Source organism: Amblyomma americanum, chromosome 10 (genome assembly GCF_052857255.1).
Source record: "Amblyomma americanum isolate KBUSLIRL-KWMA chromosome 10, ASM5285725v1, whole genome shotgun sequence".
In the NCBI taxonomy this organism is placed as follows: Eukaryota; Metazoa; Arthropoda; class Arachnida; order Ixodida; family Ixodidae; genus Amblyomma; species Amblyomma americanum.
The window spans coordinates 141757622-141776469 of NC_135506.1; the positions used below are offsets into that span (position 1 = coordinate 141757622).

An 18848-nucleotide genomic window follows, 5' to 3' on the forward strand; every position below is an offset into this window, starting at 1 on the left:
AAGTCATGAATGGCAGTTTACAAATATCCCTCAAGAGAAAAGTGTACAACAGCTGTGTCTTGCCGGTACTCACCTACAGGGCAGAAACGTGGAGGCTAACGAAAAGGGTTCAGCTTAAGTCAAGGACAACGCAGCGAGCCATGGAAAGAAAAATAATAGGTGTAACGTTAAAAGACCGGAAGCGGCCAGAGTGGGTGAGGGAACAAACGCGGGTTAATGGCGTCCTAGTCGAAATCAAGAGGAAGAAATGGGCTTGGGCAGGGCATGTAATGCGAAGGCAAGATAACCGCTGGTCCTTTAGGGTAGCGAAGTGGACTCCAAGAGAAGAAAGCGTAGGAGGGGGCGGCAGAAGGTTAGGTGGGTGGATGGGATAAAGACGTTTGCAAGCATAGGGTGGGCGCAGCTGGCAAAGGACAAGGTTATTGGAGAGACATGGGAGAGACCTTTGCCCTGCAGTGGGTGTAGTCAGGCTGATGATGATGATGAAGAAGAAAGCTTGACACCTGCTGCAGGTGTCAAGCTGCGGACAAAGGCAAGGGCAAATGCATTAGTACAGCTTCCTCTTTATTGCTTGACGCTTCGTGCATGCTGCTCATCTGCACAGCTTGTTGCTGGGCCTCTGTTTGCTTTGATCATTGTTTTTAACACTTGACTCGGCTGCTGCAGTTGGTTTTGCTTTTAGGTTCCAGATTGCTTTTGTTGTTCTTTTCTTTTTACCATGATAGCAGTGTAGTCCTTTTTCGGCAAAAAGCTGTGTGTGCATGTGTCTAGCATGCTCCTTCTGGGCACCCTGCATATCCGGGCACCCAACGTTGTAAACTAGAGGTGTGTGAATATCAAATTTTTGAGGTCAAGCAAATACAAATTATAAAAATTGGTTGAGAATCAAGTTGAATGTTTCCTAATAATTTCGTATATCAGTACAGGTAGTTCTAACTAAAGACAGTGTCTTTCACAATTAAAATGCAGCTGTGCAAAGATACAGAGACATTGCAAACAACTTTTGTATTCACCCATCATCGGCATATAGTTCGCAAGGTCTGCAGGCATTAACATAAGGGAGGGGGTGTCAATGTCGTAATAGTAATACACTTTATTTTGCAGACTAATACAAGCTTATTTACAATTCTTTGGATAACAGTTGCTTTCAGTGAAAGAAAGTCATATCGCACTTGAATTTCATGCTCACGTGACATAGAAGTTTTGCTCAATTCTGTGACAAAGGATATTGTAAGGTGGTCAGATATAATATAAACTCATGTAAGGGGCACACGTTTTTTTTTTTTTGAAATTCAGATGTGAATTTTGAAGGTGCAGCTCATGCAGGAATTTAAAAAACACATAACTAGTATTTTTTCTCAGTTATCTAATTTAAGAAAGAGGGTGCGTAGCATCCAGCGCTTTTAGACGCTGGATGTTGCAGCACTACCAGCATCCATCTCTCCCATTCTTCAAGACTGCTGCATATATGTCACTAATAAAAGCTGGCTCATTGTCGGACACCACAGTGTCGGGTAAGCCCTGGTTCGCAAACTTGGCTTACAAGCACTTGATAACATATGTTCATTCACATTTAGAAAGCTATGTTTCCTGAGGCATAAACTTAAAAATTCTCCTAACATAAAACTATTGACGTATAACACACACGTCAGGCCAAACCTGAACATGCTTCGATAGTATGGCATCATTTACTAAACTTAACATTAACAAAATAGAGAGGGTTCAGAGAAAAGCTGTTCGGTTTATTTATGGAAAGTTTAAAATCACCTACTCCCTCACTCAGCTTATGGCAGCTAATATTATTGAATTGCTTGAAATTCTTTATCCTTTGCTTAACCAGAAGTTAGTTTTGGACCCTGCTCAGTACTTATCCCTTTATGCATCCGATATACTTGGCATCATCACATTCACTCACTAAAACCGTATTTTGTGAAAACTGCCTGTTTTAAGCATTCATTTTTTTCCGTGAACAATATCTTTTTGGAATCATGTTATGGCATTGCCTTAGTTTAGTAACACTTGTCACTTTTTTCTTATGCATATTTCTCTTGATTGTGTTCTGTATCTTCCTGAAATACTCTTGTCAAAACATGCCTGTCCTGCCTGGACCCTGACAAGGGTCTGCAGTATGTACTGAATAAAAATAACTAAAATGGTAGCCTCTGCAGATGGCGTCGAAACTGGGAACGCCTCAATCCGCTCAGAGAGTACATCTACTGCAATAAAAATTGATGTGTTCCAGTAAGGCCCAGCATAGGCCACATGAGGTCTCCACCAGGGTCTGTCCGGGAATGGCCAGGCCATGGTGAGTATTGGCTGCTGCTCGTGGCAGGTCCTGGACTGCAGCAACAATGTCGTCTCCCATCGTAGGCCTTAAGGTAGTTAAGAAGAACTTCTTGTTGGGCGAATTGGTGCATACTGTTGTAGGTACGAATTGCGCACAAAAGACACACACAGGAAAAAGCACGAGGTAGACTGAAAGAGTGCAAACTATCAACTGGTGTTTATTAGATTCAGTACCGCTTTTATAGAGTGTGCGCACGTGCCTACGACGAGGGGAAGGAGAGGAAAAGAAGGCAAATCAACCCTGCGCGACAATCCATCAAAACCGCTCCAAAAAATTCTTTTCCCAACGCGGAAAATGGGCAGTAGCGTCAGCGACAGCAGCTGATGACACTTGCGGGTATACTCCCTACAGCATGAAGGCGTTAACACGGCAGTCCACGAGATAGTCTGTCGAGGGAGGTGACAGATGATGCAGTCCGTCTGCATGTGCGATTTGGCTACCAGTGTACGGTAACCAGACAACAGCACAGCAACCTGGGAGAGCAGGACTCTGGGACAGGCTTGTCTGCTGCGAGCAAACCCAGCAGTGGCATGTGGTCAGTGATGGCTTCGAACGGTTGGCTCCACACATGCTGTCTGAATTTAGTAACTCCAGACACGAGGGCTAACACTTTTTTCTCCATCTGGAGCAGGACTCTGGGACAGGCTTTTCTGCTGTGAGCAAACCCAGCAGTGGCATGTGGTCAGTGATGGCTTCGAACGGTTGGCTCCACACATGCTGTCTGAATTTAGTAACTCCAGACACGAGGGCTAACACTTTTTTCTCCATCTGGCTGCAGTTTCTTTCGGCAGCTGCCAGACGTCGAGAGGCAAAAGCACCCGACGTCTTGCGCTGTGCCAAGACTGCCCCAAGCCCATAAGGGGAGGCAGCCATGATCAGCAGTTGGCCTTGCAGAATCGATATGTGCTAAAGCTCTGTCGTGAGCAGCGTGAGGAACGTGAGCAACTCTTTGCTTTTCTGGAATGCTTGCTCCTCCTCGGAAGTCCACCACCACCAGGCCCCTGCCACCATCAATCGGTTCAGAGGGTGCAGCACACCAAAGAGGTTTGGCATGATCCGTCTATAAAAGTTGTTCAATCCCAAGTAGCTCTGTAGCTCCTTCACATTCTGAGGCACTGGTGCTACCAGCATGGCTTTGGTGTTGGCTGGATTCGGTTGAAGACTAGCTCTCATGATGTGCCCCAGATACTCCACCTTAGGCACCAGGAACTCGCATTTAGAAACCTTCAGCTGGAGCCTGGCTCTCCTCAGTCGCTCCAGGATTTGGCACACATTAGCCCAATGGTTGCCGACATTGACGCCGGTCTCCAGTATGTCATCAGATTGTACTGTGACATGGTCAAGGTTGTGTAAAAGGCTCTTCATGTTGCGTTGAAACAAAACCAGGGCTGACGACACCCCAAACGGAAGTTGGGTGAACTGGTACAAGCCACTCAGGGTGTTGTGATAACAAACATTTCAGAGGCTTCTTGCAGCTTGGCCTGCTGGTAGGAATCTCTCAGGTCAAGATTTGTGCGCTTAGCTCCCCTATCAGCCTTGCAAACAGCTTCTTGATGCAAGGGATTGGGTACGACTCCAGCACCGTCACGGGGTTGACTGTCGTCTTGTAGTCGCCACACAGGCGAACACAGCCATCCCACTTTACCATGGTAACGATGGGCGCTGCCCATTTGGACGTCTTCACAGGTTGGATGATTCCCTCATGCTCCATTTTCTGTAATTCCTTGGCAACTCTGTTTCGTAGCACAAATGGGATGGCCGGTGGCTTGAAAAGTCTCGGCTTAGCATCCTCTTGCACGCTAATCTGGACAGTCATGCTGTTAAAGGTGCCCAATTTGTGTGAAAATACTTTGTGAAATTGGCTCACCACTTCTTCCAGTTCCTAGCTGAAATTCCTTCATCCAGCATCTTCCGAACAGCATAGGACACAAGCCTTTTATGATTAACAGGGCAACACACACTCGTTCTCACTGAGCTTCATGGTTACCGTGAACTTGCCCACCACCGGCTTGATGTCGCCGCAGAAAACAGCTCCGTAAGCTGCCTCTTGCCAATAGCTAACACAGTGGCGCCAGTATTCAACTCCATGTCTAATGTGATCCCGTTGAAGGAAACTTCAACACGCTCTGGCCCAGCTGCTTGAAGCATCCATACCTATGCCCCGTCCTACTCCGACTGCCACCGCTCGTTGTCCAGGTTGGGGAGACCATTCCGGAACCTTGCTTTTTCTGTCTGTCAAGTGCTTGACCTGCGCACTCTTGCCAGACGTCCGAGCACCTGAAACAGACGCTGCTCATAGAAGGCATTGGGGTGCCAGGCGGTTTGGCTGCTGCCGGAGCCCTTCACTACGGTGTCCCTCATAGCCTGAGTCGGTTTGGGACATTAAACCTCCATAAACCGTAAATCAAACATAATACTAGGGAATCTTTCCACGCAGCCTCCATAACAATGATGGTATTTTTTGCATTCTCGAACTCCAACCCAGCCATTTTCAGCAGCTGAGTCTGCATTGTGACATCGTTGATTCCAGTCATGATTTGGTCCCGTAGCATTTGCTCATGAAACGATGCCAACTTGGAGTCATCGGCAAGCTTCTTCAGTGATGCGATGAAGCAGCTGACCGGCTCCCCATCCTGCCGATGCCAAGAAAAAAATTGAAGCTGGCCACCACCTCCAACACTCTAGGCAAGTAGTACTTGTTCAGAGTGCTAAAAATCGCAGCCAAGGTGGTGTGAGCAGACTTTCTAGGGGTGAGCAGGCTCCGCAGCAGTGAGTAAGTTTCTGAACCAAAACAAGTCAGAAAAAACTGCCTTCTTCTTCGTCACGACTGTCGTTTACCGCCAAGTACAGTTTCATGCATTCACCCGCTTCGAATGGTTCCGCCTTCGTGACAACAGGCACGGCTGATACAAGGGGGACAGATGGTTTATCGCTCATTGCCAGTTGCAGTAATCCAGACCCGGTACATTTCCCGAATTAGAGTAAAGGACATCATGCTAGCCAGGGCCAGACAGTCATGCATGCCTTTTATTTATTCACCTGATGGTGCCCCCAAGTGAAATCATCTCTGAACAGAACTACACAGGTGCATTAAAAAGCCACCTGGAAGGACTCGCCAACTTTTGCGCATGATTGTGGATTCTCTGCTGCATGTGTAAGTGCGTTATGTGGCTCAGGTGTTCATGATAGCAGAATGTAGTGATTATGTGAGTTTATGTCCTCAGGAGGTGTTTCAGAGCCCCTTTAAGGACCGTGAGCCTGATCATCAGTTGAGGCAGCAGCTGGGCACTTCTATTCTCACACCGTCTTGAAGAGCGCAGGGATGTTCCCTGGTGTTGCTTAGTGCAAATGTAGCACTTAATAAGGATTCTTGCCCTGTATTGTTAACATACGCCACCTTTCTAAAGCACAACCTGGTTTGTCATTCAAAACCTACTTGGTGCTGTGTAAGACTGGAATGGAGCCCAACCTGCGTGCATTTGTGGTCGTGGGCCACTGCGGTCCTAGGCCTGGAAAGATGCGAGGCCATTCAACTTCTTGAATGTGCAACTTTCTTTCAGCTTCAAAATTGGTTTATTTGGCTGTGCAGGCAGTGCTGTCATTTTAGATGGTTGGACTGGTGTCATTTTTATTATGTGCGGATGTGTTTGGCATTCCAGCTGAGGTCATGACTGGTAGCGAAATTGAAAAAGACTCATGGAAATGGCTAAAGCACAGTTGGAACAGATTGGAAACCATTTGGAACCAGTTGTGTTTTGGCCAGTTCCAATGGGTCTTATTCGACTTGACTGCACCCTAAAGTGAAAATAGTAGGTGGTCACTGCTCCAGCTGGTCTATGGAACAGATTCCCACAATGCAATATGCTGGGCAAGCTGGTTTTAACTTCCATATCTACGGCGCTAAAGACGAGACAGAAGGAACACACACGTCACACAACAGAGCGCTGACTGACAACCGAATGTTTATTGGATGGCCAGCGAGCTTTTATACTTACTGGCTACAAGAAAGGAAAGAAAGCACATAAAAAAAAACATAAAGCTTTGTTACGTGTCAAGAAGGGGGTCGTCTGTTCTCTGCCCATGTCCTGTGGGAAGAGGTATATGTTGGACAGACGGGCCACTGTCTCAACAAAAGATTAAAAGAGCATCATGACAATGTCGCACGTGTGGCCACTTCAGGCATGTAGCCAAACATTGCAGGGACTACAAAACAGAAGCAGAAGAAAGTGGTAATGAAGCCTGTGAACCACTGTACAGAGAATGCAGCGTGATAGAAAAAAATCGTGACACTCTGACAAGAGAAATAATGGAGGCACGTATGATAGCAAGATTGTAGGATGTTTGTATAAGTGCATCTTCAATAGCATTGTCACAAAAAGAAGTGAATTATCTTGATTGCGAGATTTGACACGTCGGCACCAGTTGCTTCTGTGCATGTTTTTTTGTGTGCTTTCTTTCCTTTCTGGTAGCCAGTAAGTATAAAAGCTTGCTGGCCGTCCAATAAAAATTCGATTGTCAGTCGGCGCTCTGTTGTGTGACTTGTGTGCGTTCCTTCTGTCTCGTCTTTAGCGCTGTAGATATGGAAGGAACAAATTCCCAGTTGATTTCAACTGTAACCTGTTGAAAACCAGCTAGATATCAACTGAGAATTTGTTTCGTTAGAACCAGCTTGACCGGTTAGGTCTGTTGCTATATTTTCTGTTTCAGCTGAATTGCCATTATAGCCAGCGAAGGTACAGTGCTCTGCACCTGTGCTGGAAGTTGAATGAAATGAGGACACGCTTTTTTCCCCGGCTGCACTAGTTGTGATGCTTGAGAAAAACTTGCTGCAGCTTAACGCAGTGCGATGTGGCAGTCTGATAATGTTCCCTCATTGTGGTGCTTGCTTCCTCCTCTTCCTCCAGGGGCCAGCGCAGCTTTGGCCTGGATGCCGTCAAGCCAGAGGTGCGCAAGAACTCTCAGCTGAGTTTTCCCCTCCTGCCCTCGGCCAAGATTTCCAAGGTTGGTCTCGGGAGCACCATCCAGTCTGCTGATTGCTATTACTTTAGTAAAACTCCCTTTAAGACAAACTCTGTTAGACGAATTCTCAGATAAGGTGAACAGAGTGATACCATGTGGTTGGTTTTCAATAGGAGCTCAATGTAAATCCCCTCAAGACAAACTCCTCCATGTGCCCTTCAGTTAAGGTGAACTTTCGTAGCGGCAGCAAACCACGGCAACCCTGCGCAATGTCCGCATGGCTCTTTCAAGGAAAGAAATTCCACCTGGGATACGTGCAACATTTTTTTCGACGAAGTTCACGCGGCAGAAAATGACGCGGCAGCACGACGCCCAGCTGGAGATACATGGAGCGAAAAAGTGGCAGTGCGCCGCTGCGTGTCCCCTGACGCAGAAGCAGATTGATTAAAAATATCACTGACCAAGCAGGTCTTAGAGAGCACCAATGCTGACCCTTCTGTTAAAATCACTAAAGTGTTCATTTCGACATAATTTTAGTAATATCTTAGCACATGTGCTTTAGTATCTACAAGGATCTGTGTTGTCGAATGCACAAAATCATGCACCCTGGGATGCCCGCTCAGCCACAGATACTACCTTTTGCTTCAGGGAGGCATTTGGATCCAATATTAAATATTGTTCAGTAAAAAAAAGTGACATTTAATGGCATATACTTTCACAATAACATTTTCGTGCCAAAATTACTGCGTAGGTCATCGGCCATGGAGGCCGTGTTGGCGGTAGCAGGCGCAAACAGTCAAACCGGAAAAGTAGGCTTTCTGCTCTGCCATTGGCCATGTGAGCCACCACTTCCTGACTCACCGAACACCGTGTGTCAAATATCTGGCGGGTCCAGAATGGCAGTGACGGGCGTTTTTCGCGAAGCCAAGCGTCGCGTGTGCACTGTTGGGCGAAGTTCGGCGACTTGCTGCCGTAAAAAACGCTCCTTGTATTCCGGTGACATGATAGGGTTAATGAGTTAATGCTTATATATATGTAGAATTAGTCATTTTCTACTTTACATTCATAAATCGCTGAGAGTCTTCATAGCACTCCTGGCGCAGTGGTGCAGCAGTTAAGCGATGCGCCACTGTCCCAGCGGGTGGCTGTTTCAAACGCTGCCACCTTGTGAGACACAGGCTGCTCTTCCCAAGCAACCTTTCGTGACCACTCATGCCACAACGCACAAGTTGTGATGATGTCACAAGGTCAAGTGACAGAAACCATATGCCATCTGCATGCTCTGGCTGCGAGGCTTCAAATGGAGGGTTCAAACACCGACGCCAGACAATTTTTGTTCAACAGGGGGGGTACTGATGCTCTCATGTTAAAATTATATAATATCTTCCACTTAAGAACACTCATCCCCACAAGATGTCTTCTGCGCTCCTTTGTGCAAAACTGTGGGATAGCTGTCTTTGAAGCCGGACGTTAGGTCACCCCACTTGGCCGCCATCTCAGCGCGCTTGCACATGGTCTGCAGACAATGCAGCAGACGGTGACCCAACGTTACTGCTGGCTTCACCGTCAGCCACAAATTCCCAGCAGCCCTTGCAAAAACACATGACTTCCGGCACTTTTCAGTGGGCAGCTCAAATAGCGAGGGCCTCTCCCAAGTTTTCCTTTTCCTCCATGGTTGCACCTGTTCTTACAGTATTGCGATTGTCCATCTGTTTCACTCAGGGACTGTGTGGCTTTATGCAGCCTTGCAAGTTTTATTTTTTGGCATTATTATTTGTAAATGTTATTAACGCAGCTAGTTTTTCATGAATTTTTTAAAATACTTCCGTTGATAGGAAATGCGCAAATCTCTGCAAGAAGTGTCTGTTAGAGGTAGGATAGTCCAGTGTCGTGGGCGTGAACCCAGTGAGCAAAGTAATAAGAGGACTCCTAGGTAGACGGGTGGAAGGAATATTGAGAGTATCGGGGATCCAGTTAAATAATTCTGTGCCGCCATTATTTCCTTGCCAATAAGTTCGCCATAAAAAAAGTGAGGAATGGTGTAAACGGGAACGCACACAACGGCGTGAAAGGGTAGGAGTGTGCAAATGGCCATTTTGCCCAGCACTACCAGCAGCCTGGTCGGCTAACTCATTTCCAAAAATTCCGGAGTGACCCCGGATATGAAATGAGGCAAGAGAAGACAAACGATAGAGATCTTTCTTAATGGAAATAATTGTCAGGTTAAATGAAGTAACTGAAGACAGGGCAGAAAGCAGAGATAGAGAATCAGTGTAGAAATGAACGGGCATAGAAGGAGGGTTATTAATAGCAAACGCAACAGCAGAATGGAATGCTACAAGCTCAGCGGCATAGGCACTTGAAGGTGGTTTAAGGATATGCGATGAACGTATAAAATATTTTGTGTGGAGCTAAAAACAACAAAAGCAGCACCAGCACAGTGATGAGTGAATGACCCATCTGTGTAAATATGTAATGCGCGTTGACACGAAAAAGCCAAGGCTTCCTGATAACTAAGTTGAGCAAAAGAAAATTTATATTTCAATGAGGGATGGTCAGTACAGATATTAAGTACAGGCTGAATTTCAAACGGGTTATAAAATGTCTTGCCGTAGACAATGGGTTGTCGTAATGTAAAAAGCATAAACTCTGCACATAATTGGTCCAGGTAAATAGGCAATGGAAGAACATTGGCAAGGACATGAAGAGCAACAGTTCTCGTAGTACTGTAGGCACCAGTAATAGCAAGAAGCGTAATGCATTGCAACGATAAGACACTATCTCTTAAGTCTGGAAAGTGGACAATGGAACCATCAAGCTGGGGCGACATAGGTGATTGTAGGAAGAATAACCTGATAATACATTAGGCGCAAATGCGGTGGAGATACGCGAAAATGGAAACGGAACCAATTAAGGAGCTTGGTTGTCGATGCAATAATTTTCTCTTGCAAATGATTAACATGAAGAATAAAGCTTAGCTTGGAGTCAAAAACAACTCCTAATAATTTAATATTGGATTCACACTTGAGACTGTAATTGTCTAGGCATATAGTTGGCTTATGTTTGCGCAACGCTGGGACTCCATTAAAAAATAAAGCATAAGAACACTTTTGAGGGTTTAACCCAGTTTGGGAGAAGAATAACCTGATGATACATTAGGCGCAAATGCGGTGGAGAAACGCGAAAATGGAAACGGAACCAATTAAGGAGCTTGGTTGTAGATGCAATAATTTTCTCTTGCAAATGATTAACATGAGGAATAAAGCTTAGCTTGGAGTCGAAAACAACTCCTAGTAATTTAATATTGGGTTCACACTTGAGACTGTAATTGTCTAGGCATATAGTTGGCTTACATTTGCGCAACGCTGGGACTCCATTAAAAAATAAAACATAAGAACACTTTTGAGGGTTTAACCCAGTTTGGGGGTGAGAACAGAAGAGGGACGGGTGTCCCTTCTGAAGGAGGCACAGTCGGATCGCATCACGTGCTGCTCATTGCCTTCGCCAGGCGAAAGGCCTGTACCATACAGAGTGGTGTGCGTGCTCAGTACAGTTGTGTATAATAGCTATGCTGCAGAAGGAGTGAGAGAGAGCCAGGTGTACCCTGTAGCGGGACGCCTTTGAAGCACTAGGAGCAGAATGGAAAGCGCAGAAATAGAAGCTGCTGTCGGATACAGTGAGCAAAAAAGGACAGTGAAAAAATAAAAGTAGACCAATGCCATTTTCAAGTAGAATAATGTGGGCTTGTTCCATGCTTTTACTCTTCAGCTCACTTCATGCATAGTGCAGTAAATGCTCGATTTGCAACTATGCTCTCGCTGAAAAGTTTTTTTTTCATTGCTTTCATGTGGCTGGTACACAGGGTGATTTTTTTAATGTTTGCAAATCTCTATTTTAAAAACTATGAGACACATGAGAGGTGTACAAGGGCTATGGATTAATTCAGACTGCCTGGGATTCCCTAATGTTCGCTGACATCGCACAGAACATGGGCTTCGACTCTGTTGAAATGCGGTCGCCACTGCCAGGATTGAACCTATGTCCTCCAGCACAGCAGCCGAGCGCTCTCATCACCGAGGTATCCCATGTTAAAAAAGGTATGGAGGTCGCGATGTGAGCAAACAAAATAGTTGACACTATTAAAGGTAGTCTGGACCCTCCCTAGTCTATTTGTATCGCTCTTCACAATCTGAACAGCCTCCTATGTAGGCACACTAGATGTGATGTGGCTCGGTAGCACAGCAATTAATTTCAGTCAGCGATCTCATGAGCTGCAGCAGTTTGCACCCGCTGTGCAGTTTGGTGCCACAACACACGGTGGTATATGGAAAGGCAGAAAATATGCCGACAACATTTATAACAGATATGCAGGAGCATAATTTGCACAACTTTCGAATGACCGGTGGAGCATGTTGTGGCAGGGCATTTTGTGCAAGGGGCAACGCAGTCCCTTTAGCAGGCCCACTGCAATTACTCGGAACTGCAAGCCCAGGTTACAGCCTCAAGTATTTTATCTTTCTTTGCAAACTGAGCTTGTCAGCAGCTCAGCATCTTCAGTGCCGGCAGCGTAAGAGGTGAGCTCGGCTGGAGGAACGCCAGTGCAATCGCTGAGAGAGCGTCCTGTTTCATTTCGTCTTCGCTACAGATGATGCGAATATCCGACTTCTTCTTATTTATTCAAGCAAATACCCCAAAGAAATGCGGTATAAAACAATTCTGCTGTAAAATTCTGTGTAAAATTTGATCTCGAACAATTCACCAGTTTAGCTGTGAGGAGCATTCTACGGCGCGCTTTTAATTGCGGAACAGTCTGTACTGAATAATAATAGAGCAGCACGTAACAAAACAGGACAAAAGGAGGAGGGACACAGAACGACACGAGCGCTAACTGCCAACTGTTTTTTTCTTGCCGTTGCCGCATAATAATGCATGAACCACAGCATGAAATGGGAAAGAGCGATCAGGGTCAGCTGATACAAGCTATACAACTCAGCCTTTCGTTGGTTGCCATCGATTTAGAAAAGCGAGCTCTTTTGCTGATAGTGCCAATGATGCCATGCTCACACACTTGTTGCCTGTGCGTGAAATATTCAGAGCCTCAATAATCTCTCTAACATGATTATCATTGTGGCGGTTGATAACATTGACTCCTTTTAAACAAGGGCATGCAGGGCTTTGGACGGCCCCGTTTCTTATGGAATGGATCTTGCAGTGGCGACAGTGCTGGCTTTAGGTGGCCCGATTTGCTCTCATTAACATTGTGGTCATGTTCTTTTAACCTGCTATTTACACATCTCCCTGTCTGTCCAATATACTCATGGCCACAAGACAACGCTATACAGTAGACAACACCCTCTTCACAAGTGACAAATTGTTTCTGATGGTCAATTACACATCTTTTTTTCTCTTCGTTACCGCACGGATTTGTCTTTTTGCAAAGCATAGGCATTGTCAAGTACTGCCTGACAAATGCGCTAAAAAGCTCATGCGAGCACATGATGCAGGAATGCTTGGCATTACGGTTTCGACGACTGTCTGATTCTGGGTATCCTGGGCACTAATGGTTTCTGTGGCTGAAGGCCTGCTCCAAAAACTGAAAAAAGCATGGTGGTTCAACAAGCAGGAAGATACAAATAAACAACAGGATCTCAAGAAAGTAGCTGTCATTCCTTACATTTATCAGACCTTCCGCAACCTAAAGAAAATAGGAAAACGAGCAGGCGTTGAAGTCGATTTGATGAAACTGCTGCATGCCAACTCACATGCCAATACATATTGACGCCAGTGCTCGGGAAGACGAACGTGCCGGTCAAGAAGAGAACGAAGTGTTGAGGAAGCGCTCGCGTCCAAGGCTACGCCGCTACTGACTCTCGGTCGTTTAACACCATTGCTGACTCTACACCAACGCCAACGTGACACCTGGTGCAGGTGCTGGTTACGTTGTTCGTGTACCGTACGCCCCCTTCAAGCTGCAGTTCAAGCCCCAGAGAAATAAATACCTAAGGTGGACACGCCAGTCCACCAGGGCAGTCACCGATTGCAAGGCCTATCTCCCGAATTTGGACTACTCCCTTCTAATCCACCCCGAAGGGCTCCCACAATGAATACCAACCCAGCTACAGTTCCGCCGGTCCTGCTCCACCACCAGCGTGAGCCACCGCATTTCCACGGCCAACCCCACAAGGACGCCGAAGACTGGCTAAACCAGTACGATCGGGTGGCCATCTACAATGGCTGGGGCGCTGACTGCAAGATGCGTCATGTTTATTTCGCCCTCGGCGACTATGCGAGGACCTGGTTTATCAACAACGAATCTGGCCTTCGAACGTGGGATACGTTCAAATCCGAGTTTCTCCAAGTGTTCAGGGACAGCACATTATGCAAGGAGAAGGCTGACCTGCTTTTGCGTGCCCGACATCAACTCCCCAACGAGAGTGTGACGGTGTACGTTGAAGAAATGAAGCGACTCTTCCGATGTGCGGACCCAAGCATGTCGGAGGAGAGGAAGGCAAGCTTCCTGATGAAAGGGGTTAAGGAGCAACTGTTCACCAGCCTGGTTCGAAGTCCTCCAGTGACTGTAACTGACTTCATAAAGGAGGCGAGCTTCATCGAGAAGTATCTTGACATGACGGCCCGACAGTACGACCGCCCAGCAGCATCGATGCACACGGCCACTGTGGAGGGAGGCACGATGAACTCGGCAGAATCTCTGCGTGAGATAATTCGGTCCATTGTGCGTGAAGAACTGGCGAAGCTCTTTCCGGCTAAGGTTCAGCCTCAGGTTGCCAAACTTGCTGATGTTGTTCGCGAGGAGGTGCAACAAGCTTTAATCACGAGCGCTCCACTACCTCTCCCAGACCCGGTACAGCCGCAGCACCCTTATCTCAGCTACGCCGCCGTCACCCGTCGTTTTATTCCGTCCCAGCCGAAGCCACGTTACAATGCACCTGCCTCCGCCGCTATGCGGAGTCAACCTCACCAGCCGAATTCTCCACAGCACCTAGGACGAAGCAGAATGGATATCTGCAGAGCACAAGACAATCAGCCGCTATGCTACCATTGCGGTGAGGCTGGACATGTTTGGCGCCGCTGCCCATACAAGCAGATGGGTCTTTGAGGATTCCCCGTCGGCTGTCCTCGTCCGACGTGTGGAGAACGACCGCAGGAGATCGCGGACTACATCTCGCAAGCGGGCTCAGCACAGCGTCGCTTCTCTCGATCACCATCTCCTCGTCGCTACAGTTCTCCAGGACGAGACCAGGCTTTGAGTTCACGTAGGGGAAACTAGATGCAGCAGCCTCTGGAGGTGCAGCTGCTCAATGACAAAATTTGCAAGATCCTCCATCGCCGCAAGACAGTTCCAGTTCACACACAACGCCGAATGCCCTAGCCGTACCGACGACTCATCAGACAAAGTGCCTCAAGAAAAGCCGATGTCCTCATGTACCCCTCCGTGGCCACGACACCCTTCCTCAATGCTGGACTCCTTCGACACACTGCAGCCGATACCGAATGCCTCGACATCCCCAAAGTAAGACGCTAGCAACAGCCGACTTAGAGATTTCGGTCGATGGCGCCGATGTAACCGCGCTGGTGGATACTGGCGCCGATTATTCTGTGCTCAGTCGAAAATTTGCGGCGGCACTGAAAAAGGTCACAACCGCTCGATCGCTACCATGGTGCCTTCGCGTCGTCGTCACGCGTTGGGAGGGCGCATCTTGCGAAACATCGCATAATTACTGATGAAAATGTTCCACCACTCCGGCAGCCACCTTACCGAGTGTCCACTAAGGAACATGAGGCTATCAGCACACAAGTGAAAGAAATGCTCGCCAACGACCGTATTCGACCTTCTAGGAGCCCGTGGGCGGCACCTGTCGTGCTTGTGAAGAAGGACGGCACCTTACGATTCTGTGTTGACTACCGTCGGTTAAACAACATCACCAAAAAGGATGTGTACCCGCTACCCAGAATTGACGATGCCTTGGATCGCTTGTGCAACACCAGATATTTTTCCTCCCTGGACCTGAAGGCTGGATATTGGCAAATTGAGGTAGACGAGAGGGACCGCGAGAAAACGGCATTCATCACTCCAGACGGCCTGTACGAGTTCCAGGTGATGCCATTTCGTCTTTGTTTGGCACCCGCGACGTTCCAAAGGCTCATGGATACCGTTCTTGCAACTTTGAAGTGGCAAACTTCTCTGGTCTACCTGGACGACGTCATCGTTTTTGCCCCGTCTTTCGAGGGGCACCTGCGTCGCCTCGAGGAAGTATTGCAGGCCATAACGTCATCAGGCCTTACTCTAAAAGCCGGAAAATGCCATTTTGCATACGAAGGGGTCAAGTTTTTAGGCCGTGTCGTGAACAACGAAGGAGTCCTTCCAGATCCCGAAAAAAAAAAAAATGCGCCATTGCCAATTTTCCACCGCCGCGTGATCAGAAGGAAGTTCGTCGATTCCTCGGACTATGCGTGTATTACCGCCGCTTCGTGGAGAATTTCTCTAACATTGCCTCACCCCTTACTGATCTGACAAAGGCGCATGTACCGTTCAGGTGGGAACCACCACAGCAGATGGCGTTTCAAGAGCTTCAACGCCGCCTGCAGTCACCCCCTGTGCTGGCGCACTTTGATGAACTTGCAGACACCAGGGTCCACACCGATGCAAGCAACGTTGGTTTGGGCGCTGTCCTAGTTCAAGTTCGGCAGGCGGGACCAACCACATGTCATCGCCTATGCGAGCCGCGCACTATCGAAGACAGAAACCAACTACTCTGCCTCTGAAAAAGAATGCCTCGCCATTGTGTGGGCAGTTTCGAAGTTCAGACCATACCTTTATGGCCGCTCTTTCAAAGTAGTGACCGATCATCACGCACTATGCTGGTTTACCAACCTCAAGGATCCCTCCGGGCGCCTCGCACGATGGAGCCTTCGACTCCAAGAGTTCGATATCACCGTCATTTACAAATCCGGTCACACACACGCAGACGCAGACTGCTTATCTTGTGCTGCCGTGCAAGCAGCTCTGGACGACGCTGCTGATGACGAAGTCTTCTTGAATGCAATACATGCCAACGATTTTGCCGAGCATCAACGCGCCAACCTCGACCTCCACGACATCATTCGTTATCTTGAAGGTACCAGCAGGAGAGTTCCTAAAGCCTTCAGGCAAGCTTTGTCGTCTCTCTGCTTACGAAACGGTGTTCTCTTCAAGAAGAATTTCGCTGCACAATAGGCAATACTTGCTGGTCATCCCTGTGGACCTACGCGACGAAATTCTTCACACCTGCCATGACGAACCAGTTTCCGGCCACCTTGGTGTTACTAGAACACAAGCTAGGATTCAAGACAAGTACTACTGGCCTCACCTGGGCCCTGACATTGCGAATTATGTCCGCACTTGCTGGGATTGCCAGCGCCGCAAAGTTCCGCCCGTGAAGCCAGCCGGATTCCTCAAGCCAATTGAGCTGCCTTCGCAAGTGTTTCAACAAGTCGGCATGGACTTGCTCGGGCCCTTTCTTACATCAGACTCCGGAAAAAGGTGGATAATAGTAGCCACTGTATCTCACACGTTATGCGGATACAGTATCTCTTCAAAGTAGCACCGCCACCGAAGTAGCCCAGTTCTTTGTTACTCAAATCGTCTTACGTCCTGGTGCGCCACAAGTTTTAATTACGGACAGAGGGGCTGCCTTTACCTCCGAGCTCCTGCACGATATTCTAATTTTCAGTCACACCAGCTGCCGTCGAATGACTTCTTATCATCCCCAAGCTAACGGACTGACGAAACGTCTAAACAAGACGCTTGCGGACATGCTTTCAATGTACGTGGACGTGGAACATAAAACCTGGGACGACGTCCTACCCTACGTCACGTTCGCATACAATACAGCCGTGCAGGAAACGACCAACATGACACCATTTGGCCTAGTTTATGGACGTCAGGTCAAGACAACACTCGATGCCATGCTGCCTCATGTCGACGATCATCCAAATGACGATGTTGCGTCTTTCTTACCATGCGCCGAAGCTGCCCGCCAACTCGCACGGGTTCGAATTCAGGACCAACAGGGCCAGGACGCACAACGCTACAACCTACGGAGGCGGCATGTGGAATACCACCCAGGTGACCTTGTCTGGGTTTGGTCTCCAATCCGACGATGTGGACTGAGTGAAAAGCTCTTGCGCCGCTACTTCGGTCCTTACCGAATTGTGCGACGCCTTGGAGCCCTCAATTATGAAGTCGTCCCTCATGAGACTCAACAATCTCGACGCCACCACCGGCCCGAGGTGGTCCACGTGGTTTGCCTGAAGCTCTACTACGCAAGGACACCACCCTAGCTCTTCCCGAGACCCCCTGCTTTCTTTTCAGCATCGGGTCGATGCTTTCGGATCGAAGGAGGAGGCTAATGACGCCAGCGCTCGGGAAGATGACCGCGCCGATTAAGAAGAGAACGAAGTGTTGAGGAAGCGCTCTCGTCCAGGGCTACGGCGCTACTGACTCTCGGTCGCTTAACGCTGTTGCTGACTCTACGCCAACGCCAACGTGACAATATGTCATTAGCTGTAAGCTAATGCTATTAATATAATTATAAACTTGTTATAACTAATTGTAATCTCTACTAAACCCCAAGGAGTGTGGCTGATCGGCGAAAATGCGTGTTGTCTGCTGCGCAAGCAGACGACAAGCGAGGAAATAGTCCGCATGCTCTGCCTTGTGACGAAAACAGACTTAACTTGTCTTTCACACCTTCATGATATTAGGCCATGGCAATGCCTATATGTTTTACGTGCACCTTGATAATGTTGTGCATTGCAGCTTTAACTTTAAGGTTGTGCTACACATTTGAGACATATGTACCACCTGTATTTTAATTCTCATCTGCCCCAGGGGAACTGTGGCTTGAAAGGGTGCAGTCTGCTTACCCCATTTTCTGACAGAGGGATGAGGTCAGGGAGCTGTGCACCTTTTTTGCACGGATCAAAAAATGCCGCTTAGTCTCGCACTTGCTACCTACACAGACATTGAAGGGAAAAAAAACTATCTGGTTTTTCTACTACGTGACACAAAAACACATACAGTTAAAACTCGATTTAACGAAGTTGAGGGGAGCCGTGAATTATTTCGTTAAATCGAGAACTTCGTTAAATTGAATGAGGCATTTCTTGGGCACATAATTCAGTACATTTGATTACAGTTAAACCTCGTTAAAACGTACCCGCTTAAACAGTACTTTCGTTTTAAAAGTAGTAAAGTCAAGTCCCCGACTGAGCACCCATTGAACGTAATGCATTTTGCATCCGCATAAACCGTACCAGCTTATCGCGGTCGTATCGGTTAGCACGTACCATTTTCACTTTTCGTCGCACTCGCGCGTGACGAATTCACGCCGGTAGCACCGACCCAAAGGACGGTTCGGCTAGCGGCGCAACAATCTTCCCTAAATACCGCCGACAGGACGGCAAGCCACACAGCTAATGACAAATTGGCGCCAAAGTTGGTAATCATACAACTAGCGCAATCTTTGGGGGTCCGTATGGT

At 47.6% G+C, this 18848-nt stretch overlaps 1 protein-coding gene across 4 annotated transcripts in view; it reads left to right on the top strand.

Annotated features, from left to right (window-relative positions):
- Nucleotides 1-18848, top strand: part of LOC144106925 (uncharacterized) — a 618131-nt gene that overhangs the window by 516973 nt on the left and 82310 nt on the right. For all 4 annotated transcript variants that reach the window (XM_077639887.1, XM_077639889.1, XM_077639886.1 and 1 more), the window contains one exon: nucleotides 7252-7348. In XM_077639887.1, the coding sequence (XP_077496013.1) occupies nucleotides 7252-7348 (97 nt within the window). The remainder of the gene's footprint in view (nucleotides 1-7251; nucleotides 7349-18848) is intronic.